The 27677-nt window shown below is 35.8% G+C and overlaps 2 protein-coding genes across 8 annotated transcripts; one reads left to right on the plus strand and one right to left on the minus strand.

The window, feature by feature from the left end:
• The first annotated feature begins 823 nt into the window (after positions 1 to 823).
• On the plus strand, positions 824 to 12614 carry LOC140747327 (uncharacterized). 5 transcript variants are annotated; one of them, XR_012102862.1, is made up of 9 exons: positions 824 to 1328; positions 1771 to 1908; positions 2292 to 6011; positions 6087 to 6216; positions 6478 to 6586; positions 7023 to 7103; positions 8215 to 8370; positions 8952 to 12099; positions 12146 to 12614. XR_012102862.1 is itself a non-coding variant. In XM_073079712.1 (8 exons), exons 1-8 carry the CDS (start codon positions 1062 to 1064, stop codon positions 9079 to 9081), a joined length of 4731 nt encoding a protein of 1576 aa, XP_072935813.1. In that variant the 5' UTR covers positions 824 to 1061; the 3' UTR covers positions 9082 to 12614. The 5 variants fall into 5 exon arrangements, 2 of the variants coding, with proteins under 2 accessions (XP_072935813.1, XP_072935814.1); XM_073079712.1 differs by having other exon boundaries at positions 8952 to 12614; XM_073079713.1 differs by having other exon boundaries at positions 8239 to 8370; positions 8952 to 12614.
• Positions 12606 to 27288, minus strand: LOC140747329 (uncharacterized). 3 transcript variants are annotated; one of them, XM_073079714.1, is made up of 22 exons: positions 27207 to 27288; positions 26405 to 26466; positions 24889 to 25062; positions 24540 to 24576; positions 23958 to 24002; positions 22818 to 22847; positions 22372 to 22567; positions 21928 to 22095; positions 20374 to 20582; positions 19830 to 19928; positions 18513 to 18652; positions 18021 to 18129; positions 17662 to 17774; positions 17223 to 17408; positions 15741 to 15928; positions 15230 to 15354; positions 14978 to 15080; positions 14458 to 14617; positions 13802 to 13844; positions 13638 to 13723; positions 12831 to 12855; positions 12606 to 12744 (listed from the first exon to the last, which is right to left on the minus strand). In XM_073079714.1, exons 1-22 carry the CDS (start codon positions 27211 to 27213, stop codon positions 12725 to 12727), a joined length of 2325 nt encoding a protein of 774 aa, XP_072935815.1. In that variant the 5' UTR covers positions 27214 to 27288; the 3' UTR covers positions 12606 to 12724. The 3 variants fall into 3 exon arrangements, 2 of the variants coding, with proteins under 2 accessions (XP_072935815.1, XP_072935816.1); XM_073079715.1 differs by lacking the exon at positions 27207 to 27288 and adding an exon at positions 27054 to 27073; XR_012102865.1 differs by lacking the exons at positions 12606 to 12744; positions 12831 to 12855; positions 13638 to 13723; positions 14978 to 15080.
• Between the last annotated feature and the right edge of the window lie 389 nt (positions 27289 to 27677).

Raw genomic sequence — 27677 nt, forward strand, 5'->3', positions numbered from 1 at the left:
TCGATTGTTATTCGTACGTCGATTGTTATTCGTACGTCGATTTTTATTCGAACGTCGATTGTTATTCGTACGTCGATTGTTATTCGTACGTCGATTGTTATTCGTACGTCGATTGTTATTAGAACGTCGATTGTTATTCGAACGTCGATTGTTATTCGATTGTTTTTTTGTTACTACGAATAAATCGACAATCGATTGTTGATTCCGTCGATTGTCGATTTATTCGATTGTTTTTTTTAGAACAATCGCCCATCGCTATACAGCACAGCTACTTGTCAATTAACATTTACAGCTGTCACTTTTATCTCATCATGGAATAACAGATTGACTAATTAGTCAAGAAATATAATTAAAATGTGATTTTTAATAAAAGTCAGCAAATATCTAATTTATAGTTGTACGTAAAAATATAATGTAAACCTAACAACAAATAATTAATTTAATGACAGACCATGAAAATGATTAAAGTACCGTTTCCAAGACAAAGACAATTTAAATGGATAATCTGCGTAAATAGAAATAATAAGAGTCGGAGGAAACACAAATCCGTATTGTTTAAAAATTAATAACTTTATTTAAAGGATATAAATTATATTATTTTTATCTATATTTATAATAAACACATACTTATTGTCGTCGTTATAGTTGCTGTTGTACATTTTGTAAGATATAAAAAGGATAATAAAATCCAAACAGAAGTGAAATGTTAGATTAACATACAAATTTATTAACAAAAATGTATATCAACTTTTGAATTTTCGCGAACCACCGAAGCGTAGTGATTACCTACATTCTCTTTGTACCGAAACAAGCGGAAGTTCAGTTATCTATGGTCAAGAGGAAAGAATATTGTACTTTGCATCATGTCATGGCTGGCATGAAGCTTGATCTTGATTACTTTTCTTCCGAAAGTGAGCTTGGTTTTCTTGAAAGTGGCGATTGCCGTCAATTCAGACTTTTGTTTACATTCGGAGAGTATAGTTCCGACATGCAGAAGTTATGTGAAGTGTTTTGATACGTTTATCGTGTAGAGATCGAAGCTATAATATATCCACGGCAAAATGAATGAAGGCGATTGGATTTGCAGCGATCCTAACTGCGGCAATATCAATTTTGCACGCCGAGTTTCATGTTATCGTTGCAACAAGGAGAAGCCGGATAGCGGAAAAGCGTCTAAAAAGAAACTTGGCACGGAAATAGGGAAGTCGGCGGCTGAGAAATCCCGTGGTTTGTTCAATGCAGACGATTGGCAATGCAACAAATGCGCGAATGTCAACTGGGCTAGGCGGCAGACGTGCAATGTCTGTAATGCGCCAAAATTTGGTGAAGTAAGCGTGTTTTTAAAGTAACACTGGTTTTTAGTGAAAATATATGAGTGAAATTAAGTAAATACACATCAGTATCTGTAGTAATATGTATATATAACTCTGACGACTTAAAATATGTAGAGTAGGAGGTATCTTTACAGCTAGTTTTAACTTTGGTGGAGTTCGTATTAAGAATTACGTGAAAATTATTGTTAAAATGAGGCAGGCTATGGCAATTTTGTAAAACAATGAAGCAAACAAAAATATATACGATGTGTATGGGACAAAATTTCGTATATGTAATACTGGAATTGGAACTTTTCTCTTAGACCTATTAAGTGGGCAGTACAATTTTTATAAGCTGGAATCCACACTTTGCCTTTATGTGATTGCCTTTTAAATTTGGCCTGTAACTTACATGCACATCATGTACTAAATTTTTCGCACATAATTTTTGTTTTAGGTTGAAGCCCGAACTGGTTACGGTGGGGGTTACAATGAGCGTGGCAACGTGGAGTACCGGAGACGAGAACCCTCATCAGACGATGAATATGATGAGTTTGGCAGGAAGAAGCGCAAACGCAAGGATGAACAGGACAAGGTATGTTGATATTATTATATTTGTCATGTTTTACATATAACTCAAAATTACTAACATTGTTTTTCACATTCACTGATTTACCAAAAATAAATTTAGTACCATTAACTTGTACACATATTGTGGTCGCATCTTCGATATAAATATAATTTTTATAGGAATATTACAAGTTTAGTCATACATGAGACATACTCAAATAAAATCATGTCTTTGTTTACGAGTACATGACATACTACATAATAACTAACTTTCTATCAACACACTTTAAAATACACAGCAAATAAAGGAATTACAAGCTAAGAAGAATATACTTTTATTACAAATAAGTGAAATAAAATTTTGAAGCGCGTCATTACTAAAGTGGAGATAATTTTTCCTGCCTTCAGGTTGGCATCACTGAAGGACCAGTTAACAAAAAGTTGCCACCAACCATGCTGCAGAAGGAAATAAAATTGGATCATGTTATGCCACTTCCACCTTCAAACATGCCTCAGATCACAAAGAAAGATTGTGATAAAAACATGGGCAGCCTCAGTGATGGTTCAATCTGTGATGTACCGGTAATGAAAATGGCTTTTAGGAAATATCCATACCAAAATCGAAATAACACCCAAGATCATAAGCTGCCTTACTACAAAACAAATGGTCACCAACAACGCAAACGATTTTGTAGCACAGGCGACAAAGATCATACTGGATCATCTGGTTATGAGACTGGTTCGAAAAAGACGAAATATGATATTAATATTCTACCACCACCAGTTGCAAAGAGTTACAATAATATTAATATTCCACCACCGCCGGCTGCTAAGACCTACAATAACCCAGTAATGGAAAATAGAGTATCATCCACTAACAATGATTTCCTGTATAAGTTTTCTAGACAACCACCAGAAGAAGTCACTTACACAATAGAGGAGAAAGTGAAAGCTGCAGCTTTTGCCATTGTATACAATAACTGTAAAATCAGTACTGACAAATTTAAATCATATTTTGAGAAGCCATGCCCTGAGTATGAAACAATATTTGCATGGAGGCAGCGTCTTCTGAAAACTGGTTGTATTGTAGATACTCATATAGATGCATCTAAAAAGGATGTAACTGCACCATCTGTTCCATGTGAACAACCCACAAACACTGAAATCAAAACAAAATCTAAATTGCAAAGAGTTCCAAATCCAGATGAAATACCAATTCCATCAGAAAGTGAATATGATTATGACAGGGATTCCCCAACAGCTCAGAAATCTTCACATCTTATACGAAGCTTGAGTGCTGACACCTTGATAGTGGGCATGGACGGAGAATCAAAACAAACAGGAGGTTCCTTGAGCGCAGCAGAAGACAGAGAGTCTCATACAAGAAGCAACTCGGCATCATCTAATTGTAGGAGTAGATCTAGCTCTCGCGATAGCCAAGACTCCAATTACCCAGATTCAGATTGTGAGGTAAAGTCTAAGCCAACAAAACCAAGAAATGCTCCAGTGAGCAAGACAAACACCCCTAAACAATCCATACATGATTCTGATTCATGTTCTGTATCATATAACAGTGAAGATGAAGATTTCCTGTCAAGATCATTTGGTAACGGAAAAAAGGTGCGACGTAAAAAAAGGAGACCTGTTTCAGCAAAATTGAATAACTACCAATCAGTTGATGTCCAGCCTTTAAAAGGATATAATACACTTAATTCCACAGCACAGTCTCCTCTGGTAACTGGAAATATTTATACATCCAATTTACGTAACATGGGCGTAAAACAAAGAAATCGTGAAACTAATATAGTGGATACTGATGGTTGTTCAAGCGAGTATGTGCCTACAAAATTAGGGGCCACGGCTAAGAGGAATTATCAGGAATTTAAAAATAATGTTAAAAGAAAGGGATTTTGGGCTAAAGGTAATGGAACATCTTTCATTAAACCTAAACCTCGTCCAGAGCCTCCCTATCCAGTTCTTAATTGTACAGAGAATAAAGTAGAGTCTTACACTAACCAAAATCAAGGGTATGTGTCAGCTAAACAGCCAGCAATCCAAAGTACAAATGAGTTTGTGCAAAATGATTTGGAATCATTTGCCTCTGCCAAACTGTATATGCCTTTTGATAGACCAGTACAGACAAATGTATGTGCAAAGACTACACATATTACATCAAATTATGACAAACCAGCACCAGTTGAAACACATGTTTGGGCGAAATCAACAACAATAGAAAGACCGCCTCAGCAGCATCAATCTTCATATGCAAAGACTCCAGAAAAACCAGTAAGAACTAAAACTTTTGGAAACCCTGTACACAATGATAATTATACTACGCTAACCGAACTACCTATGAATAATTTCGGGAACCCAGTGCAAAACACTTGTCATGTGCCACCTTCAGAAAAAACAAATTGTGTACCAAATATAAATAAACCGAAACACAATGTTACATATACAAACAAATCAGGGAATTCATTCCTCAACTGTAAATCAACACAACAAGCTACATTTTCAGTAAACACACAAGAAAGACCCCCTGGCTTTTTTGATAAACCATTACAAAATGCATTCACAAGTATACCAGAGCCGACACATTCATTTGATAAACCTTTACCTTTAACACAGACTAGTGTGTCGGTAAACAACACATCCAGAGTATTTAATAATCCTGTACAAACTACTGTATATACTAAAACAATGGAAGAATCGTCTAGCATTTTTAATATGGTACAATCTAATTCTGCTAACAAAAACCGAAGTATCACAGATATATTTAATCTGCAAGAACAAAGGAGTCCAGAAAGAAGTAATGAACTAGAGAAGTATGATAATGTACGGAAAATGTATGAAACAGAGTGGGATGAAGATGATGATGCTCTGTATAATACTGATACACCAGAATCACCAACATCGAAGCAATGTGTACCTTCCTCCAATAATGTGAGCCTAGTAAGCCCACAGGCTACATCATTAAATAATACAGATTACTCAGATAATACAGATTCATGTAGAAATGTCAATCGAAGTAACATAAATATGGATATGGTTAGAGACAGGTGTGAAAATTTGTTAGGATTATTTGATAATTTACAAAAAAATAAAGAAACGCCAATCAAGCCAAATACACAAACGTCAAATTTTGCTTTTGTGGATCACAATATGAAACAAAATATGTGCCAAATTTTTTCACGTGATACTTCAACACATTTAACTCACTTAACATCAGACAGACCAATTCCTATTCCTATGGAATTGTCAAATGAAATTAAAAGTATGGGAGAAGGACATCAGCTTGATGGTTCAACCAAACACATAAGTCCAACAAAGCGAGTACAAATATTAGAGTCGATAACTATTCTGCCACAATCCACACCAAAGTCATCAGCAACATCTCAAGAACGCTGTCGGACTTCGCCGTCTACCAATATGTCTTATGCACAAAACTCACATTTTCAACAAAGTGATTCGGAACAGTCAGCTAATGAACAAATCAACAATCAAACAATAAACAATACACAATCAATCTCTTTGCAAGATTCTAGTACTTCGTCAGTTGAAATCAACAAATCTGGTGAAGCCTCACAGAACAAGCAATTGGATCTATCTACTTTGTTATCAGGAATCAACACTAATACGCTTTTATTAGCGCTGCAAAATCTACAGCAGCTGAATCAAAGTTCGGCTACGACAGATAATGTACAAAATAATGAACAAACAGATAATGGTAATGAAGACAAAAATAAAAAAGTGGAAACCATAAATTTGACAAACGATGAAGAGTGGGAGAGAGAAAGTAATCGAGAAGGAAGTATTGAGAGGCAGTTAGCAAGGATGGATGGGAATACAGGCGACACGCCTTTTTTAAGTGATATGTTCGATCCTGGTCCAGTGGTAATACCGCCAAATGTTGCAAAAAACATAAACCTGAATATTTGTAATCCAGATGACAGTAAAAACGAAAATCAACCGTCTCAAGTCAACGAGAATGCGCCTGTGATAGGGAATTTCAAGAGCTTCGCTCTTCCGAAACCGATTCTGTTAAATAGGCTTAAATTGACAGTGAAAACGCCGGACCGAAGTTATAAAAAATCAGCTGAAAGCAAGAAAAATAAACGTAAGAAAAAGGTTTGTATGATCAAATGCGATGGCTGATTTCTTTCGTTACAAGCAATGTTTTCTATTGCGGATTGTTTGTTTCAGGGTAAAGGGGGTGCTTCACAGGATGGTGAGGATGGTGGCGAGGATGAAGAGGAGTCTGGCGATGAAGCTGATCTCTCTAAGTATGACTTGTGGGGAAGTGACGGAGAACAAGGCAATTCATCAAAACATGGTAAGCGATGACCAAGTGAGGATTATCTGTTTTTATTTTAAATATTACATTTCATGAATTATTGAAAGAAAATAAGCTAGTGATGATGATATTATAATAAAAAGGGACAATCACAATAATTGATTTAATAACTACGATTTCTAAAAAATATTTCCCATTTGTAGAAAAGCTATCGAAAATTGTTAGATGTAAAAAAATTCGTTAATTTTGAGTAAAGGCAATTATTTGTTACTAAAAATAAAAAAAATATAAATATTTTAGATACCAGAGACCAATCTCAGGATGGCATTGGTTCTAAAGAAGCTGGATCCGACTTAGTAGATAAAAATGGCCAGAGTCCATCCGGGCAGTCCAAGAGTAGTAAAAGAAGGTCGGTTTTATAAATAGGTAATGTATAGTATGCATGGAATATTTTGAAATATGTAAAGTCGATAATTCATTTTAATAGAACTTATCTATGTATATAAGTATCTATGTAGATTTTTATACGATTGTACGTCATATATCTATTATTATTATTTATATACAAATTGTTCTTTTTTAATAGTAAAAATTTACTACGGAAGCTTTCATAAAATGTCTTACCGTGTAAGGTAATATGCAAGATTGCTCAATTTTATTTAACAATAATTTGTTGAGCGTATTTTTGGGATACAATTTGGCTAAAAAACTATATTTATTATATCAGTTATTTTGAGATACATAACTTATGTAGCTTAGAAGCTTTATTACAATATTCATAATTTTTGAATTGGTTTTAATAGTCCGAAAATAGTCCTATAATTGAGTTTTTATCTTTTTTCCAGGTCTAGAAGTTCTTCATCCTCATCGAGCTCATCTTCGAGCTCCAGTTCTAGTCATAGTTCCGACCACGCGCCCAAAAATAAGTACGTTAATTTTTGATCATTAAATGCATTTTGGTTTTGTGTTGATGCAGCGCGAGGTTTTCTAGTGATCCAAGAAAGCTAGGTTGATTGGTTCAAGATTATGTCATTGGGGTTGTCAGTTGAAATATCTATCCCTTAATAATATTATGCACATTGAATTTTTCAATATAAACTTTAATATTGTTTAATTTTGCATTTAAAATTACAATACATTAATACATTAAATGTGAAATACATTTTGCATTTTTGGTAATCAAAATTCTGCTATATTGTGACGTATTTTTGGACTATTACTGTCGTTGTTGGAGGATCATTGTTGTATTAATATCGAAATTTTAACAACCCTATAACGTACAACGTTATTTAAATTTTGTTTATATAGTTTAATAATTTGAAGGTAGCATTCGGCGCATAGCGACCGTTACGTGCGACTGTGACACGTGATCTCGGTTACTATTGACGGGCATGCTTAGTTATGGCGATGGGCGACAGCGATAATAATTATTGTTTAAAAACTAAAAACCACGCTAAAATCGCACAAGGAAAACCGTTAATACTATATATCATAATTCCTGACGATCCTGATGAGAAGAATGGGATACAATTACTAAAATAGTGTATTGTCATCGTTTCTTGATATTTCAATATTTTAAATTAATCGGACCGTTCAAAGTAGGTAAAAATCAAGTTCAAAGATTCCGTTACATACATATAAACACATATACATACATAGATACAACCCAAGGTAATAAAAGCGTGGTAAAAATAAAAAAAGTTTTTATCGGGCCACCACACTAAACAAGGATCTTAGAAGTCGAATAATATAAGTATATAATATACGTTGTTTAGTGTTGAGTAGGAACTTATTGCTCACACTGCAACGAGTGTTATAAATGTGAGTCGAAAGCTAGCTGTATTGATTTTTCCAAATCATCAGGAAACATTGTGATAGCCTCCTAAACCTTAAAACCATATTTGTAATTATGCACTAACCCGCTCTCAATCAGTATACGTTTCGAGTCGCGTGGTCGCAGTCTCGCGTCACGGTCGCTACGCTCCGAATGGCCACACATTGACGTATCTCGCACGCGGCGTTCACTTCATAATACAGATTTGATGACTTCAACCTGAACAGCGAGCGGGAGTCAGTGCACAGCTCGCCAAAGGGGCGCAAGTCGCGGTCGCGGTCGCGCTCGCCGCGGCCCCGCGCGACCGCCCCGCCCCCGCGGCGCAAGTCGCGCGACAGTCGCTCCGCTGGCGAAACTAGGTAATTTGCTTAACATGGATCATACTTGGATCATGGTCTAATATCGTGGTTTTTAATTAAGATGTTTTTTTTTCATTTTTATTGTCTATAGGCGATTTTTTTATAACTTCCTTGTCGACATTAGTTACGTTTTGTGGTTTTTCTTTAATAATTACAAATATACATTACAATGTCATATTGTCGCGGCGAACTTACAAATTTTATGTAATGATACTGAAACATCTAAACCTAAACACACGATAGTACATTGGATAAATTTGAGCCCTTAATTTTGCTCCATATGCTGTTATCTATCACACATTGATTTATTTATTATTCTAAGAAAATAGTGTACCCTTCAAACTAATGTTTATTGTATTTTTAAAGAAGAACATTATAACAAAAATAAAACTAGAATTTTTTCGGGACCTTACGTAGAAGCAATGATTTGCACTCATTATTTTATCTGTAAATTTTACATTACCTTAAGTTTTTCTTTATTTCTTGTAATTACAAATGAAATATAGGTATAATTTGTAATTACAATAGTGTTATAATGTAATAAAACACTAGATTTATAACAGAATTGTGTACTCTTCCAGAAGTTCACGCGACAAGGAGAAGTCCCGCGAGCGCGACCGTCGCGAGCGGTCGCGCGGCGCGTGCGACGGCAAGCCGCGCCGCTACAGCCGCGACACCAAGCCGTACAGCGGCCGCGGCAGGCATCGCTAGCGTTCAATATTAACTTTGTTTTAAGCGTTCGCCTAGTGGTAAATGGATTTCGGGTCTATGTTTAGTGGCAGAATTAAAAGCGACAAAACAAGGAAAGAGCAACGAAACAAAAAAGTATTTGATCGAATAGTATAGAAGCTTAAGTTGCGCAATGTTTTCTATTTGAAAAAAGCCGACTCCGCAAATATACATTCATAGTAGGTATACTGAAAACTTAACCTTTCTTTTGGCGTTGTTGCCATTTGGTAAAAAAAATGTTATATGCCATATTTATAACTTTAATCGCAATTTAGTTTAAATTGATTTATTTCTTCCATGTTATAGTGTTGTCAATTATAATCGTATTTAATGTGGTCAGCGAAACTGAAGTGTTTTTAATTTGAGACAAAAATACTGTTGCATTTTATTGCCTATGGACATAAATGTATGTCTAATATTCGTTTTGTGTTATATGTTTGATTAGATGTATCGCTAGATGTTTTGTCTTAGTACCAGATAATAGATCCGATGTCCATTTGTTGGTAGGGGAATGAATTATTAGTTGTTATAGTGTGTCGCAACGTCCACGACGAAATGAATGAGTTCAGTGTTTTAAGGATAAGAGGTTTACACTTGTTCTAAGTAAACCTACAAATATGGTTGTAATATGACGTCATATGCCACTAAATATTTACAGACATTGAAAGTGTTAGATGCATATCATGGGAGACAAAATTATATTTTTATTTACAATATATTGGCAGACACATTGTATAAAATAAATACTTTTGTCTGCCACGCTCCGTGTATGATACGCTCAATGTCTGTACATATAACGAACTTTTGTTATTGTATAATATGAAACAATGAAGTTGAATTTTAGTACAATAATGATACTAGAGATATTAAGGATTTATTAATTTTATGGAGCAATTGAGATAAACTAAAGCATTAATTCCTTGTTAATAATGAATCTATCTACCTTTTAAAGAGCGTTTGACAATGTCAAGTATGAAGAAATTGTTTGGCTTACGCGCGTTATCAATATACAATCTTTGATACTTAGATTTAAACTGTCTTTTCTTGTATTGACATTCTCTAGATAGAATAATCTATTCCCTATGTAGATATGTATAGAAATTTAGGAGTCGTGCTTTAAAGCTGTCGTGGACAAGCCGCTTGAAAGAGAAAATTGGTTTTATAGGGCAGAGGGTAACGCAATTCATTAAAATTGAGTTGTATTTTAGTCTTTCTATATGTATTTAAACTGTGCCTGAGGTCTAATGCGTGCCGTACATACTAGGGTGCACCGGAGAGGTCTATGTGTTCAGGCATGCCTGCGCGGGTACACCGGACTGTGTTTGGGAACAGCCCTGGGGGCCTATCACCTGGGGGTCTTTTAAAAACCATCATTGTTCAGGAAAGTTTTATTTCAATATTGCATCAACATTATTTTGTTTCGTACCACGACCTCCATAAAATAGTTTTGTTTTATTCCTGCCGAGTGTTGTAAAATAATGAGTCTTATGTCTATTCCTTATCCAAGAGGAAACGAGACATCGAAACTAGGGTCATCTCTTTCGTACCACGGTCTTGATTGTGTTTAGTCATACACAGTTGAACAAACTTAAACCGTTATTCATTTTTAGCTTAATCATTGTATAAAACCAACTAAAATTGTCATATTTTGCTTAAAAAGTTAAATTTATAAAAGAAATTAATGAATAATTTCGACCGACATAATACAAAACTGCTTATTGTAATATTAAAAAAAACAATCTCACTTTAACGAGGTACGAAATTTTAATGTATGATTTAAATAATATTGTTATAAGAGATGGTAGTAACTCCCCTGTGCAGTTTTTTGAACTTGTGCAGGTGACCGTCCCGAGATCAAACACCAACTCTTTCTTGTGAAACCGTACGGCGCATCATCGTCTTCAATCGATGCCACAGCTACAGCTACAGAACTGAACACCGTACGGTACGGGACCTTAAAAAGGCTGTTTCTTAAATGGTTTAATTATTTACATATTGGAGTTACAGTTAAGTAAATATCTTTTGAATTATTTTATGTCAGATAATGATTATAATTTTCGTTATTGAAGGGTAGCCATTCTTTTGTCCTATAAAACGAATTTTCTCCAAATGATTGTGAAATAGTTAGGTTAAACCTATCTATATTAGATAAGACCTATTTGATTATAAATAATTTTATTTCTTGAATCACCAACATACATTTTAAAATATGTAGTAATAATGTTAATATTGCTGTTACGATTTAATACCTTTCTATGTTAAGGGCTTTGTGGACACTTGAGTCCATGATATATTGCCGTATTGTGTAATAAATAACTCTTTGTAAATTACTTTTTTTACACTAGGATTATTTGTATTTTAGACCTCAGATACACACATACATAACAAAATACGTCGACGCCCAGAAAAACATTTTTTTACGTAATGCGCAAATGCTAATATGTTTATTAGCATTTCTTCTTGTAAGAAGGTACAAAATAACCTTAATTATGTCTATTAATAAAGACTGCTGACTTCTCGAAGATATTGAGACTCTTTGGGTTTCAATAACATATGTGAATAACAAGGAATTCTTGTGTGTGAGTATCAATAATGTTTAAGCGACTACATTTTTTTCGCTTTAATAATGAATCAAAACATATTCTGTTTATAAATAATAACATTGGATTGTAACATGTGAAACAATTCTTACCAGAGGTTCAATTTATTTCTTAAGTCTCTATGTAAATATGCCGTTTGAATGTGTGTGACAGCGATGCATCAGCTGTCGTTCAAAGAAGGGTATTTTTCCTATCACGCGGGTTCCTGTCACTCGCTTGCGTTACTGGACTGCACGTGTGTGCCTACCATTTCATACATTTCTTGTCGTGTAGGCCACATACAAGTCGCGGTGAGATTGCAGTAAATTTACCGTCGCATGCGGGTTAGACATTAGCCCGCGTGACAAGAAAGAGGTCCTAACGTGTTAATATAGTCATTTTGATTCTTAAGGTGCAAGTTGTTTTAGAGTGGCAAATAGTTAATGTTCATTAAGATTATTTGTAAGCAAGAAAATAAGCTAAACCTTCATATATTGTGTATAACTGGCATTATAATAACTAGTACCTTTTCTTAATGTTTGACTACAGCTTTATACAATTTTGTGTATGCTTAATAGTAAGCTTAGTGTTTTATTATCAACGTTGGCAGCTTAGTATTAATTTGACGCGTTTAGATCGCTTTGCTATACTGAATTTATTTTCATTTACACTACAAATGATAAGATTGTTGGTTGCACTTGAATTTGCATTTAATTTTCTCTCTGTGCTGGAATATTTCTCTATATAATGTAAATATATATTTGTCTTCTGTACATATTTCGATTTGTCGGTATTTAGTTGGTAATTAATAATTCTGTTAGTGTATGTGACAGGAAAAGACGATTTAGTTTTAGTACTGTGGTGTTTTCACATATTTCTGTGAGGTAGGATCGTATGGTAATAGATTTACCAATAAAATCAACGTGATACAATAAATTGTTGTTTTTATTTTGTTTACAAAACATAATATGATTTTATTGTTAACATTATTTAAATAGTACATACAAAATAATAAATCATTTGTATAATAATACAAATTATATCTTCTAACCCTTCTTCGGGCTATCTGAAAGAAAGTGGTCTCGTTATAAAATATTATGATGAATTTAATTATTAATGAATGTTATAGTAATAAATGATGTATTAACTAACCTCCCTCCAAGCAGCGGCATTCCGGCTGAAAAATGAATAATACATAAAAGTACAAGAGGTGAATTAAAACCACCACGTTTATTTAACTTTATTAGAAATGTTTAGTTTATCGCCAGTTTTCAGTACTACATACTGAATATAATGGGAATATTTTCAGAGGGCTTGTTTAAATACGAAATTTTTAGTATCGTATGTTAAAAAGTGCTGGCAACACTGTTTACGATTAACATTATAAAAAAGTATTATTAATAAGAATATGTCTATTCTTGATTTAAATATCTTATAAATATACTAAATCATATATTTATCAATAATTAAGTAACATATATTAAATATATCTATTATAATAGTCTGAAATTGTATAGAATGAGGGTAAAAGTAGAATGTCGCGACACTTTGGAATACTTCAAATATAACGTTATTCTTCCCGACTGAACAGTGTTTTGTATTGTAAAGCGTAAAATAGTTTTATAAGTCGTGAATAGAATATACTAGTATCTCAACGGCCGTCCTGACTGCTGTTGAAGTAAGTGTATCACGTAATTTGTATCGTATATGGATTGCAAGAATGTAACCGCTTTTGTGCGAGATGCCTTGTTAAATTAGTCCGGTATTAATGGAGGTAGGCAAGAGTCATAAAGTTTCAAGTCACGTGATCGTTGCGTGTATACGATACCTCGATAAAAATAAATAGGAACTAGTCCGAAGTACAATCGTCGCTTTACATTTAGTTTAAAATACCACTAAATTGACAAACAAATTCTCTAAAATTGATGTCAACTTAAATTAAACTGGAGTAATTCTTACCGAAACTGGTTTTTGTGGCGGTGGCTTAGGTGTTTCGCCTTTCTTCGATTTCGCCTTTGGAGTGCAAGGTACCTCTGCAGCGCCACCTACAACAGATCAATGAAGTGAGGCCAGTGTTTCCATAGATTATGTATTGTGAATAATAAAAATTAATTATATCTTACCGGGGCCAGCACTGGCTCCTTCATTTGTGCTGACTTTGTACATCTGAAATATAGTTAGGGAAAACAATACATAAATAATGTCACATTACTACCCTTATTGTTATTTATTTTTATGTCGTCGAAAGTGAATTTAGACATAGGTAATTAGGTAATTTTATGAAAGCAATTTTCGAATTAATTTAATGGAATCGTTTGAGTGCACTAAAATTTCAAAGATGAAACGGCTATAATGCTGATGTCCTTAGGCGGTAGAGAACACTTAGGATTAGGTAAAAGAAAGAAAAAAATCTGCAAATAACGACTGACTGTTTGCTACTGTATTCCAGACTTCGTCCTTAGATCCTAGAGAGTCCGATATGCAGTGATCGCCGAGTGGTTAAGAAACTTGGCCTCTCGATCGAGGGGTCCGAGGTTCATATTCCAGGCACGCACCTCTGATGTAAAATTTATGTCCGTATTAGAAATTAATTATCACTTGCTTAAACGGTGAAGGAAAACATTATGAGGAAACCTGCATACCTGAGAGATTCTCCAAGATATGTGAAGTCTACCAATACGCACTTGGCCAGCGCGGTGGACTAGGGCCTAATCCTTCTCATTCTGAGAGGAGACTCGTGCGCAGCAGTGGGACAAAGATGTTCAGTATAAACAAATACCCTGCCATCATCCCCGGCCGCTAGCCCGCTGGACAGCGGCAGCACCTCCGGCCCCCACTGCTTCACGAAGTGGCCGAGCCGCGCCACGCGCTGCGCCGCCGTCGTCACCGTGTGCGACCCGCCGCAGTAGCGGTTGCACAGGTGTTTGTCGGTCTCCGATCTGGTGTAAGGAAGTTATAAGAATTAGGGAATGGGTGTTGTGATTCTGGGACATAACTTTAATAGAATGTATTTCCAGAGGCGGCCATAGGAAGCCGAAAACACCCGAGCATCACTGTTTAATAAAGAACCTTTAAACGCTTGGCTGCAACATACATAGATATCTGTGATGTAACTATAGAGTTCGGACTAAAGAAAACGTCGCCAGGACCTATGGAGCGCCACCATGAGATGTCGCCCCACCTAATTTTTTTGTTAAGATTACTTTCGTATGACTTCCTGTTATCATTACTTACTGTTACCTTAACAGTAGGATTGAATATGAATTTATTTTACACAAAAATAATAATTTATTTTGTACTTGGATTTTTGCGGTTCTTTTTTAATCATTTGCTTGTCTATGGCCTCCCAGTCGTGCATATTGCGTTGGGGTAAGTTCGTTGCTTGTGACTTTCGAATAGCATCTGTAATAGGCATAGATTACTAGTAATAGGTATAATAAATATAATATGTCATGTTAAAAATGTCGTTAAAATCTCAAATAAATAAAAAATCAGTTTATCTACAGTGAAAGATTTCTTCTAGGAATGCTTTTGTTGAAAAGTTTGCGTACCAAGTTCGTAGCTCAGGTAAGGTTTCAACGACATATTGGCGGGCATTGGTCTGCCGGCTGGAATAGTAGATTGCGCCTCCATTTGCATCATGGCGTTCGCGTCGCACGATATACAATTGACATCCCTGGATGAAGGATACAAAATAGTGACATTTTACTAATATTTTGTAGTAGGAGCTCCCTTGCATGAAGCCTTGCTCTTATAACTAAGTTTATGTTATTTGTATTTCTGTCTGTATGGTTAAAGGACTTATATAGGCATCTTTATATCACGAAAATACCGAAATTTCCTACTATGCAGCGATTTTTTTGCGCTGTTACGTAAAATAACTATCCAAAGACCTTTTTCTTGACTTTTTATAGGTATTATCATTCTATAAGTAACCTACCTGTTGAAGTATTATTTAGAAAAAAAGTACCAATGATTTTCTTACTTGTAAACTGTTCAAAAGCTATTTAATCATTAGCATAAATAAGAATTCTATTTAAGAGTTCAATTCCTCTCAAGTACCTTAGTATTTTCTTCTTAGTGCCAGCCGCCTCAGCCTCCCGCCGCAGCGAGGCCATCTGCTTCAGATTCTCCTGCAGTTGCCGTAGCTTGTTGTTGAAGAAGTCCTTCACAGGAGACAACTCCATCTTGTCCAGTTTCGTCTCGATCTCGCGCTGAATGTCGTCCAATGCTTGTTGCCACAGCGCTTCCTGATAAATTAGATTATGCAGTAAGCTGTTAAACATTTTATACGTAATATCTACATTAGCGTCCGCATGCGACTTTTCTTACGTGGACGATGGATTATGAGTTAAGTAAGCGGTCGTAATTTAGCCAGTTAAAGTAAAGTAGATTGCATACAACCTTTGCAATGAGAAATATGGGTATGCCAAGTTTTATGGTGACTGGTCAATTGGAGTTTCACGATCTAATAGTGCCTAATAGGGAAGTAGATACTTACCAGTAAAACGGTCACTCATAAAAATTTTATTGCAATAATCAAGAACTGAGTAAAGTTTCATTTTCATATATGGAAATACCTACGTGTAGAAACGGAAATAGGTATAGAAAAGGAGTAGATTAAAGAAAATGAAACATTTTTTACTTTTAATAGTATTTTTCGGGTTTTAATATTTGCGCGTAATGTATTGTAAATATTTACTTAACTTTAGTTTGAGCCATGTTTAAATAATCGTAAGTAGTAGTCTGACATAAATATTTGTCTAATAAGAGATCCGCGGTGATGTCACTTATAAGAAAAATGAAGTCAGCAAGTGATTATTTTATTGATTACATAAGTAGGATATTCTACTTATATGTTGCGGTAAAACCTATTTTATTATACGGTGCATAGGTGGGTAAATACAGTATTCTAATATTTATCTACAATATGAGTTAGTGTGGTCAAGTTTTGTTAACATCCGTCTCGTGTATAAATCTTATATTGATAAAATTCTCGTGACACAGTGCTAGTTACCGTACTCCTACGAAACGGCTTTACCGATTTTCACCAAATTTTTTATGCATATTCAGTAGGTCTGAGAATCGGCTACTATCTATTTTTCATACCCCTAAGTGCACCATTAAACATTTTTTATTTATATGGCAACACAACGTTTGCCGGGTCCGCTAGTAATTTTATAAAACATGTAGTAAAAACGGAAAGAATAAATGAAAGACGTAAATAAAGCAATCGCCAGCATTATTTCCCTACTTGAATTAAATTTTCTAAATTTGACAAAAAACCGCATTAAGTAAAGTTTGGTACACTATAATTTCATGGTATAAATTGATAAGTAAGGTAAAAGTTTATTCCTAATGGTATCAGATGATTTGCGTTTTAAAATTTATAATTCTAAAAACGTAGGTGTCTTTCAGGGCAAGGAACCGTCATCACTATGAGAGACAAAAATTTGTAATACCAGCAAATAAAACAAAAGGACAGAGTTTAACTTAACCTATACATAATACCTTACTAATTTGTATAAATAACACATAACCTACTTGCATATTAAGTTTCCCAAGCGCATGTTCCAATCCTCTGGACAGATCGTCGCAGGCGAGGTCGAACTGGTCGTGGGAGACCTTCCGGGCCAGCATCCTCAGGTCCGCCTTGTCCGCCATCGCCTCAACCATATCCTCGCGGTCCAGCTTGATCGTCTTCAGCAGCTCAATTTGTTCCAGGAGAGCCTGGAAAAAGTAAAGTCAGTATTGATTAGTTTTTAATCGACAATAAACTCCCTCCTGCAGTAGGTATTATCGAGAATAATGTGCTCAGTAAGTCCTGGCCATACATTGGTGACGTCCTCCAGCATTGTAACTGTTCATAGGTGGCCTACCCTCGAGTTGTTGCGTATAAAAATGCAGTGCCAAAATTTGGAGAGTCTTAATGCCCTTTCACGAAATATATAGCAAGCGAAATAAAGGATATCTATATACGAACATTCATATGATATTGCCGATCTTCCTTCTCCGCGGCCAATTGCAGTGCTGTTTCATGCACTTGTTTCAGTTGTTCTTGCATGTCTTGGACCGTTTGGAATAGTTGCATGAGAGCTGGAAATATTTTGAATAAGGGTTGTATAAATACCAATTGGCTTTCTTAAAGTTTTTTGGGTTTTGATGGAAGGCAAAAAATGTTTGGCTTCAAATCTACGAAGAAGTAAATACCCATTCTAAGAAAGACAGAACTATATTTGTAGTAATAAAGAGCTAAAGAGATATTGTACTAGTGGTTATTGTATGAATTGTAATTTATAAGCATTATTGGGATTTTTTTGTTTAAATAAATATCACAAATACCTTGCAAGTCTTTCAATAGGTCTGGTGATAATTTCCCAGCCGTTATATCAGATGTCAACGCAGCAACCTGCTTCATTAGGTATTCCAGCTGGTCTTGGAAGGAGTTCAGCTAGAAACAAGAGTGAGTTTGTTATCATTGATTTATTACTGGCAATTGGGCTTCAACTAAAATTAAAAATGCACACCAAATCCCCTCCAAGGTGATGATAATTAGTTTGCTTTTGGCTAGCGACTATGCTTTTGACTCTTTTAATTCTAAGAAAAGTATTTTGTGCTGCAATTTCATTTTCAATCATATGTTGGTACAAAAATCACCCTGGAGGTAGCACCTGTGACTGACCTCAGATAAAACTTTAGTCTTTTTAGTGGTGTAAGTGGGCCAATGACCTCTAACCAGCTTAACTGCTGCTGTTTGAAGACAAACGATCTGTTTGCCTCCGTTTCATAACAACATAATTATTCCTGGGCATTATTATTAAAGTATATGCATACTTGGTCCCGTATGACTCCGTCGTTCTTGCCAATACTGTCGCAGCATTCCTTCAACTTCTTCTCCAGGTCGTTGATCCTGGCCACCAGCTCCGCAGTCGCCGCAGTGAACGACTGTCTTGGATAGGCGGATGGACGCCGTTCTTAATAAGATAAGTATAATGTTACTTTCGATGAAGAGTATAAATAGTTATTAAAGTAAAGAACCTAGTTAGAATGGTAAGTAGTTTAAAAAGATTCTTCACATTCGCTAATGTGTGCAATCTTTTTATACTCAGTTTCTAGATGTCTCTGGGAGAGACGTAGGAATAAGTACTCACTTGGATACCATCGTAAAGTATAATTGGTTAATGCCACATATGTTGCCGAAACGAGCACCACGGAAAGTTATTTATTATATTTTTTGTAATATTTATTATTTAATTTGTGGATACTTTACTACTATTTATTTACTTTATTTATATTTGTTCGGCATTGCATCGAACTTAAAATATTATGAAGAATAAATCATATGAAATATAAATATAAATATTAATAATATTTATGTTAGTATGTGCTAATTTTAATGCACACATTAAATTATGTACGGAAATAGAAAGCTGAAATACAACTGGTAATTAAACCGTATTTAGGACGACGGTCGACGAAAGTCATAATATCTATTTCTAATTGGGGTTCTGTATCTTCTTCTATGTATTAAATTAATGTTATTATGTGTATATTATAGTTAAGCAGTGATAGTGATTTAACTAGTTGTTGACACTCATCAGCCTCTTCTTCGGGAGATCCTAGATTCGTATCCCAGGTACGAATGCACCTTTGATTTTTGAAAAGTTATGTGGTAATACCCATTTCATTAAAATATCATTACGTGTATGTCATATACGCATACTTCTCAAAACAATCCGAAAAGTGTGTGAAGTCTTACAATTCGCATTTTGTAGAGTGAAAATATAATTTTCTTTAATAATGTGTGATCCTGATCTCTCATGTCATTATTTTATTAGTAACTGTTATTATCATCTACAAATATCTAGAGAATAGCAAACAGCGTCTAATATTTTCGTAACATACTTACTAAGAACTTGAGAACTACTAGGTTATGCAAATATTATGCAAACAGGAGTATGCGTATCTACCTACCAGCATATTTCTGGATTATTTCATCAGTCTTAAGCGCTGTAGAGATCTGGGTTGAAGGGATAAAAAGGGTGATAATACTTCGAGGCATCTGTGGCTAACCTCAGGTAGAGTGGCCACCATCAGATGGATTGCATGCTCGTGTGTGACATCTATAATATCAAAAAAATGTTTTAAAACCTGGTGGTGGCGGTGGCGGTGGTGGTGGTGGAGTGGCGGCCGGAGTTACCGCTGGTGGTGGTGGAGGTGGCGGCGGCGGTGGCGGTTCTGGTATCCCCTCTGTTGGAATGCAAAAATATGCTGATTATCATTCAGGTATTATCCTTGATTTTATTTAGTTTTAGTTACATGCTCACTTTTTATCGGCGATCAGCTATGTGTTTGTTTAATAGAATGAAAGATATTTATTTATGAATAACAGTACTTGCTACAGCAGATTTTTCCTGATTTTCAACAGATGTCCAACAAATCCTTGAATAGGGAAAGGATAGGACAGCGAATAGTTATAGTTAAAGATATGTCACTTATTTTAACCCATAAACAGAAATAAATTCCTGACTTGCAGAGCGCCCGAAAGGTTTTGACGTCAAATCCACCATAACAATTAACCAATAAAACAGCAACACAAATTCTTAGCTTTCGAAACATTTCCTACATCCAATTTACCATTGCAAAACAATGTCCAAACCAATCAATATTACAAATTCTACTTCAGCTACGTAACCTATCGCAGCTTGTATGTCGTCCATGGCCGCGTAGAATGCATGAGTGAGTTTGTCCAAGTCCCCCCTGGTTCTCTGCAAGTAGCTCTGCAAGGCCGCCAGCTCGTCCTTGGTGGCGCACGCGGGTTGCTCGTCCTCCGCCGCCGGTGGTGCTGGCGGCGGTGGCGGCGCCAGCTCTGGTAACGGAGGTGGAGGGGGCGCGATAGATGGCCTGGAGAATGGTAGATTGGAAGTTTTTAGGCTATGTAGGAGTGTTCGGCTGGTATGTTGCTATGGGACAGATGATTACTCAAGTTGACTGTTCAATAATATAATCAATCTATCCAAACTTTTGCCTAGCAAAAATCGTCATTTGTCAATTTCTTTACAGTAGATTACTTTTAATAATCGTAATTTACGTGAATGTCTGTCATTACACCGAATATTATCGACAACTATATAAACAATTTATATCAGCAGTAAATTCGATCATTTACAAAACATGGCATATGTTCTCTCATACGGTGAAACTACTATAATATTTATATACTGACATATTTTTCTTAATATAATATTTACTTAGTTCCGAATAAAATTTCATATGGCTATTTAAAAGATGAGTTAAAATATTCGCTGTGTATAACGCTGTGTATAAGTATAGTTTAACAAGTATCTTCATAGTGTGTGACAGCTCTAACATATCGATCGCCTGTAGGCCAGAGGTTTAACCACAATGATTCTATTCGACACTGCATGTAACAAGATATTGAACTAATGTCAGACGTTTGTGGTCGGTTGTAGGATGGGTTGAGGAATGTCGTTATTTTGGTCTTTTTATGCGTCTATTTGTAAAGCTTAATCTAGGTAACTTGGATGGGAACATCACTCAAAAGAGATGACATCTTTACACAGTTAAATTAGCTTGAAGGTAGCGGAAATTGAATATTAATTTATCTTGAGCTGTTTATTTCCATAGCAGGACAGCTTAGTGATATAAATTTTGGTTTTTCTAATTGGGGTCTAGAGAACATAAGTTTGTATGTATGAACATTTCGAAGGTGGTCGAACCCTTTGTGGTTCGACTCCGGCGGCACCACCTCCACACCTATTTTTGCCTAATAACAGCAGTGTTAGGCGCTGTTGTGTTCCGTTTTGAAGGGTGTGGTAAGGAAGACATACTTTCCGAGGCGTTCCAGCTTAGTCCTCAGGGGTAGCGGCGCATCTCAGGCCGACCTCAGGTAGAAATATCTAATCCTATCTGGGGTTGATTACAGATGTCCATCGGCGGCAGTAGCCACTTACCATCAGGTGGACTGCATGATCTTCTGCTACTCCTATATTATAAAAAAAATGAGCGTATTAAACGTAAAGACAAATCATGACGAACACTCGTGTGTCTGTTATATGTCTAAAAAAGTTCCCGAGGATTTGTGAATACTACTAATCCTAACTTGTCGAGCATGGTGGACTATGGTATGAACCTTTTTCGTTATGAAACAGCCCTCGTGCCCAGTAGGTGGCTCAATGACAATATCTAGAAAATTGGAATTTATTCTCATGTAAAACAGTCTACTTACGTTCTCGAAGCTCTCCTTTGCAGTGCTTCCTGTAGTGCGGTGGTCTCCGAAATTAAGTCTTGAACTAGGGAGCTGAGTTTAGCGATACCGGCCTCAGCTGCTTCGAGACGTGATGATACGTTCAGCGAAGTCCACATGTCAGTTATCGCTTTTAGGTTGGTCTGTGACCTGGAATGATATTAAAGGATGATGGTTCAACAGCGTCGTACCTATTTCAAGAGTTCTACAGCTATTCTGTTGTGGTAGAAGAGTGTGGACGTCGACTGACTTACATATGAGGCGCTTGCAGCATTTTTTCTTTGGGACTGGTATAGCATGTGTGATCAGTGACGTATTAATCATCGGATGGATTGCAAGCTCTGTTTTATAAAATAATGCAAGACGAGCCTCTTACCAATTAATATAAATTAAAAATCCGGATTAGAATGTAGTTAAAATTTTAACCTGACTTCTTCCAAAATCTGCTCATTCTTCGGCATGCTCCCGTAGACCCTGTTCTTCAGATCTTCGACCGCGTTTTCCAGTAAGTTAAACTTGCTTAGCGTCACGAGCGATAGTTTCTCCGTAGACGTGAGCCCCGTGGGGGGCGCTGGTGTCGGCTGGGGAGGGGGCGAATGCGCGCGAGGAGGACTTTGTATCACTGTGGAAAAAAAAATTAAGATCTATTTTCTACTGTAGTTAATTTATAAATATTTTTCGCCCTGCTACATAGGTCTAGTGCTACATAGGTGCTAGCAAAAAACTTACCTACTATTTAAATAAGAACAGATTATTTTTATAAGTATGGCTTCAATATCTGCTTAGAAATCTCCTAGGATGAAGCGTTCTTCAAAATGGTGGTCCATTTTGGCTTTCCTTTCTTTGGAATTCTAAATATTTAGCTAACTTACCCGGTGACTCGCTTTTCTTAATCCTTTCCACTGAAAAAAAAGATTAGAAGTTTAAAATTAGGTACTTTAATAACAAGTACATACATAAATGTTTAATAACATATTCATTCAGGTGAGTAGAAATCAGTGTAGGGCGTAGTTAACTACCCTTTGTAATTTGGTTACTAACTACGATTGAAAGTAGTTAGCTACATGTAGTTATGATTACATTGTAGTTGACTACTTTTAATCGTAACATAACTTAACTACAATAAATAATCAAACTACATGATGTAATTTGATTGCTGCAATCTAATAGTTATAACTACGGATTATTTGAATTTTATGGACTTATATTTTGCAATGAAATAAAACGTGGAATAGGAGTACAGCCTGTAATCATGTAATCGTGATTGCAACTACAATAATAATTAGTAGTTAGTAATCAAAATGTCTAACTACTTTTAAGCTATTGCATAGCTTCTATCGCGGGCCTTGAGCGTGGAGACCGAATCCAGAAATTCCGTAACGAAAAAACCCTAACACCCCCCACTCCGACCGGCACAGCGGTGATACTTTTTAGTAGCGATCTGTGCGCCCCGGGGCGCACACGCCAGTTGACGGGTTAATGACTTTTTGAAATATCACGCTTGCAATTTGCACAAGTTGATAAAAAATGCTATGCAATAGCTTTACCGCGGCAGTCTCCGAGTGCCACACGTATTTTTACGGTTACTTTTTGTAATCTGTAGTTATAATTACTTATTACTATATGTAATCGTAGTTAGTAATCAGTAGTTAGATTTCATTTTGCCCAACACTGATTAGGAATTCTATGTTATTCTACACTTACTAAATTAAATGGTTTCAGAACTATGACGGGACTATGTGTAAGTTGATTTGATGTTAGTAATTTTAATATCGACTAGGTCGTTTGTGTTACAAACTGTTAAAACTGAACATTTTATTTGAATAATGTTGAATAAAATTATTTTTGAAAATTTGTTGAATTTTACTCAAAGTTATTTAAAGCGTACAGTTTGAGACGAATACCAATTATAATATTCTTTTATAACTAATAATATCTTTTATTATTATTAAAATCTTAGGCGGAAAACGGCGCCAAAGATGATAATGCACAAAGTTATTATAAAGTCTTACCAACTAATATAGTCTCTTGTTCGGGCGCGACGCTCACGGAAGGCGCTGCAACAGAAAATCTCAGTAATAACCTATTTTATGTAGCAAACGTGAATTGAAAGCTGAACATGGACTTCTATACCCTTACCATGAGTTTTTAAAACATCCCACAATTTTACGTTATGTTTACTCAATCCATTATTTTGTTCCGTTTGCTTCAGTAGACTGAGTAAACGTAACAATAAGTAAGTGCTTAAGTCTTTTTGACTGCCTCACATGTTCGCAAAAAAGAGAGACAAAACATAAAGCGCCATTTTCTCAATTTAGACATTTAATGTTACGTTACTGACACTATAGTTCTGATACAATCCGCTAGGGTGGCTGATTGGAAATTGTATGGGCAAATACGTAAACAAATACCAAATCAGTTATATTTGTCAAAACGTAAAAACTCATGGTACATGGGTACTGGTCTGGTTTGTAATATCTACTTTAGAAAATCGAGCGATACTTATAATCATTTTTGTGTCTTTAAATAGGAGCAAATTTTAATTTTCATACTATATCTATTGGTATTTTTGTCAAATAATTTTGGATACTTACTAACTTCAGCCTTCTTTATAATTTTTGGTTCTTGATCCTGAAAGAAAGGAATATTTTTTTATAGGTACTTTTTGTATTGTCACATATTAAGCAGAAAATTGAAAAAAAATATATTTCTCCTTTTCCGATCAAGAAGCCATCGCATCTAAGACAGGATGGTGGTTTCCATCGAAATATATACAATTTAAAATGTTTGTTTACAAGATTTTAAATTATGTTACGGCTAATTGCGATAAGGTACCTGAGATATACAATACTTAAAATGTTCTGCCTAAATTGTGCAATGTATTGTTATAACACCATTTACCAATTTGTCACGAAACGAATAGGTAAATTGTATCTCTGTTACCGTCTCCTCCGTGTCCACGATGTACTCGCTGATGGCGATGGTCTGTGCGTTCTCCCTGCCCATGGGCAGCGTGCCGACACTGCCCCGGAGTTCCACATTCTTGCCCAGAACTCTGAGCTGCTGCGCCAGGCAATGCAGCACAGTTTGGAGCATACCGAAGTCGACTACACCTATCTGTGAGTAACAGAGCATCAATTATTTGGAACGTCCCCTAAGGTACATGTGAGGCGACTACTTTAGTCCTCAAGAGAGGTGATGCGTCTGTGATCAGTTTCAGTCAAAATCTCTGTTCTATATGGAGTTTGTTACGGGCGTCTCCGGGTGGCAGCGGCCACTTATCACCAAGTGGACTTCATGCACGTCTACAAAATGATACAATAATGTTTCTCCCAATTCATTATAGGAAACGAACAAGAGCGAATAAATGTGCCTTATTTTTGAATTGAAATATCTATGGAATAATGTTATTCATTGTAAGTTTTATTAAATCATTTAGTATATAAGTAGGTACAAACATACATACATAAGTAACTATGTATTCCTACATACACTTTTTTATTATTTCGTTTGGATATGTATTCGTAAACTTTATGCTTTTATAACCTTTTTTAAAACTACACTTTTTTCACCGGGCGTATTTTCTTAAATTAATACTACAATTTTCAAAATTCTACATCATATTTCCTAAATTTATGATCACTCAGTGAGTAACATGCATAAATGCACGACAATTTTGTGCATATTCACGTTGAGTCATTACGCGAATTCACATTTAGGTTAGGAGTTGTAAGGTATGATCTCATTGTTCTATTTTAGGCATTTCCAGGACTTTCCTAGCTGTTTTACACTCACGATGATATACGGCTGCGACCTAATTTTAACGACCAACTATATGAAAGGCTCTTACTAATTATTACATTTCATTTTACCCATAAGTTAAATACATACAGATGCTAAGAGTCTTGTGTGTATTTAGAAATATATTTATTATCAATGTCAAAGGTAAAATACGTACAAATACTGAATCTTTTGTGCATTTATTGTAAAGTTCGTCAAAGATTTACAAAGTTAAGCAACGTCATGTTAGGTTTGCTGTTGGATGGGTAACCGTTAGTCCCTTTTTATACGCGCTGTCTTGCTTCGGAGCTCTTCAAGTCGTTGGTTCCGGTTGTACAATTGGAGAGAAATTGTCAAATCTTATATGGACGGTATGAAAAAGCCGTCGGTCGAATTGACCACTAATCCATACGAACCCACACTAACCCAGATGTGGGGAGATACCCGTGCTCATCAATGGGACATTAAATGTTGCAGCTACATTAAGAAAAAAACCTTTACCATACACGAACTTTAATTTGTAATTTTGTTGTATCTATTGAAATGTCACACTAAAGAATAATTATATTGCTTTTTATTGCAGTACAACGCATCACACGGCTCAGTGGCCATTAAAAATTTCATTAAGACGACACTAGACAGGTATAAAGGTAGTAAAAAACAAATTAAGATTTCTTACCTCCGGCGTACCGATTGCTAAGTCGATCATTTCACTGATGTTCACTAGGACAGCAGTTTCGTCTGCGGTAAAAAGATTAATTTTAAAGTAAGGACTTGGATGTCATTTATAGTTATAGTTGGAAGGTTATAGAACTGATAACGTATAACCATCACACTTATTTCTATCGTGAAGCAGTCCTTACGTTTCTATGGAAGGGTGAGGATGCCGACTAAGTTACATTAGTCTTATGCCTGCCATAGACACTACGGTAAAGTACGGTACACCGAAGAGGTCTATCTGTCCAGGTATGCCTGCGCAGATACATGCGACGGTGTGTGGGAATAGACCTGTGCAGTTTTTGGACCGCGCCTGCACGGTCCAAAAACTGCAAGGTCCGGTGCAAGATCAAAAATCAATGGTTTCTTGTGACACCGTACGGTACGTCATAGTCTTCAATCGATGCCATCGCTATAGAACTGAACACCGTACGGTACACCGGAATGTCCCCATACAGGCTACCGAGGTGCGGATGACCTGTACATTTGAACCTGCGTAGGTGAACTGTCCGATAGACCATAGCGTGTATGGCTTAGAGTTATCTTGAGGTTGACTTGATGCTCTGTATGGAGTTGGTTACAGATATCTATGACTGGCAGTGACCACTTACCAGCAGAAGGACTGCAAGCTCGTTTGACATGTTTGCTGCGTACCCCTATCCTATCTCTTCCTTATATACGACCACGGCTCTATTATACAGCATCGTTTGACACTGGTACTCTAATATGTTACTGTATTTATGAAATAATGGATTCACAATTACCTCCCATCTTAGAGGGTTAGCAAAGTTATCCAGAGGAAAATAATATAAACTAAAATAAATCGAAAATATTGAACAGATAATAAACTATAAAATACTAGTAAACATTTTGACAAAAAATTGTATTACAAGCCGCTTGACAGTTTATGCATTGCTTTTTACTTTTTAAAATAAGTAGCTTTATATTAACAAAAAGTTTAATTAAATCAGGTTGTACACTATAACAACTATAATATTGGGGACTTTGGGAATTTACAGGGTGTCCCGTAAGTACCACGACAAACTTGGGGAGAACATAGGTGAGGGTCTGACCTCTCTGGGGAAAAAATATTAACTCAGTAAAAGTGTCACCGTTTTTGCACTATCTGTACCCTTACCATGAGTTTTTACGTGTCGACAAATATGACTGTTTTGGTATTTGTTTACGTATTGGCCCATACTATTTCCCATCAGCGCCTCTAGCGGATTGTGTCG

Source organism: Epargyreus clarus, unplaced genomic scaffold, assembly GCF_041222505.1.
Source record: "Epargyreus clarus isolate Ecla_fem2 unplaced genomic scaffold, WU_Ecla_fem_2.2 ptg000014l, whole genome shotgun sequence".
NCBI lineage: Eukaryota > Metazoa > Arthropoda > Insecta > Lepidoptera > Hesperiidae > Epargyreus > Epargyreus clarus.

What these genes read in the sequence shown, in the direction of transcription:
- LOC140747327 (XM_073079712.1), top strand. Translation starts at nt 1,062, where the DNA reads ATGAATGAAGGCGATTGGATTTGCAGCGATCCTAACTGCGGCAATATC. An exon ending in TCCAAGAGTAGTAAAAGAAG is followed by an intron (nt 6,587 to 7,022) that starts GTCGGTTTTATA and finishes TCTTTTTTCCAG; the next exon opens with GTCTAGAAGTTCTTCATCCT. An exon ending in CGCTCCGCTGGCGAAACTAG is followed by an intron (nt 8,371 to 8,951) that starts GTAATTTGCTTA and finishes GTACTCTTCCAG; the next exon opens with AAGTTCACGCGACAAGGAGA.
- LOC140747329 (XM_073079714.1), bottom strand. An exon ending in ACAAGAGACTATATTAGTTG is followed by an intron (nt 22,848 to 23,957) that starts GTAAGACTTTAT and finishes CTTTTTTTTCAG; the next exon opens with TGGAAAGGATTAAGAAAAGC. An exon ending in ACCGCCACCGCCACCACCAG is followed by an intron (nt 18,653 to 19,829) that starts GTTTTAAAACAT and finishes TATCTTATTAAG; the next exon opens with AACGGCGTCCATCCGCCTAT.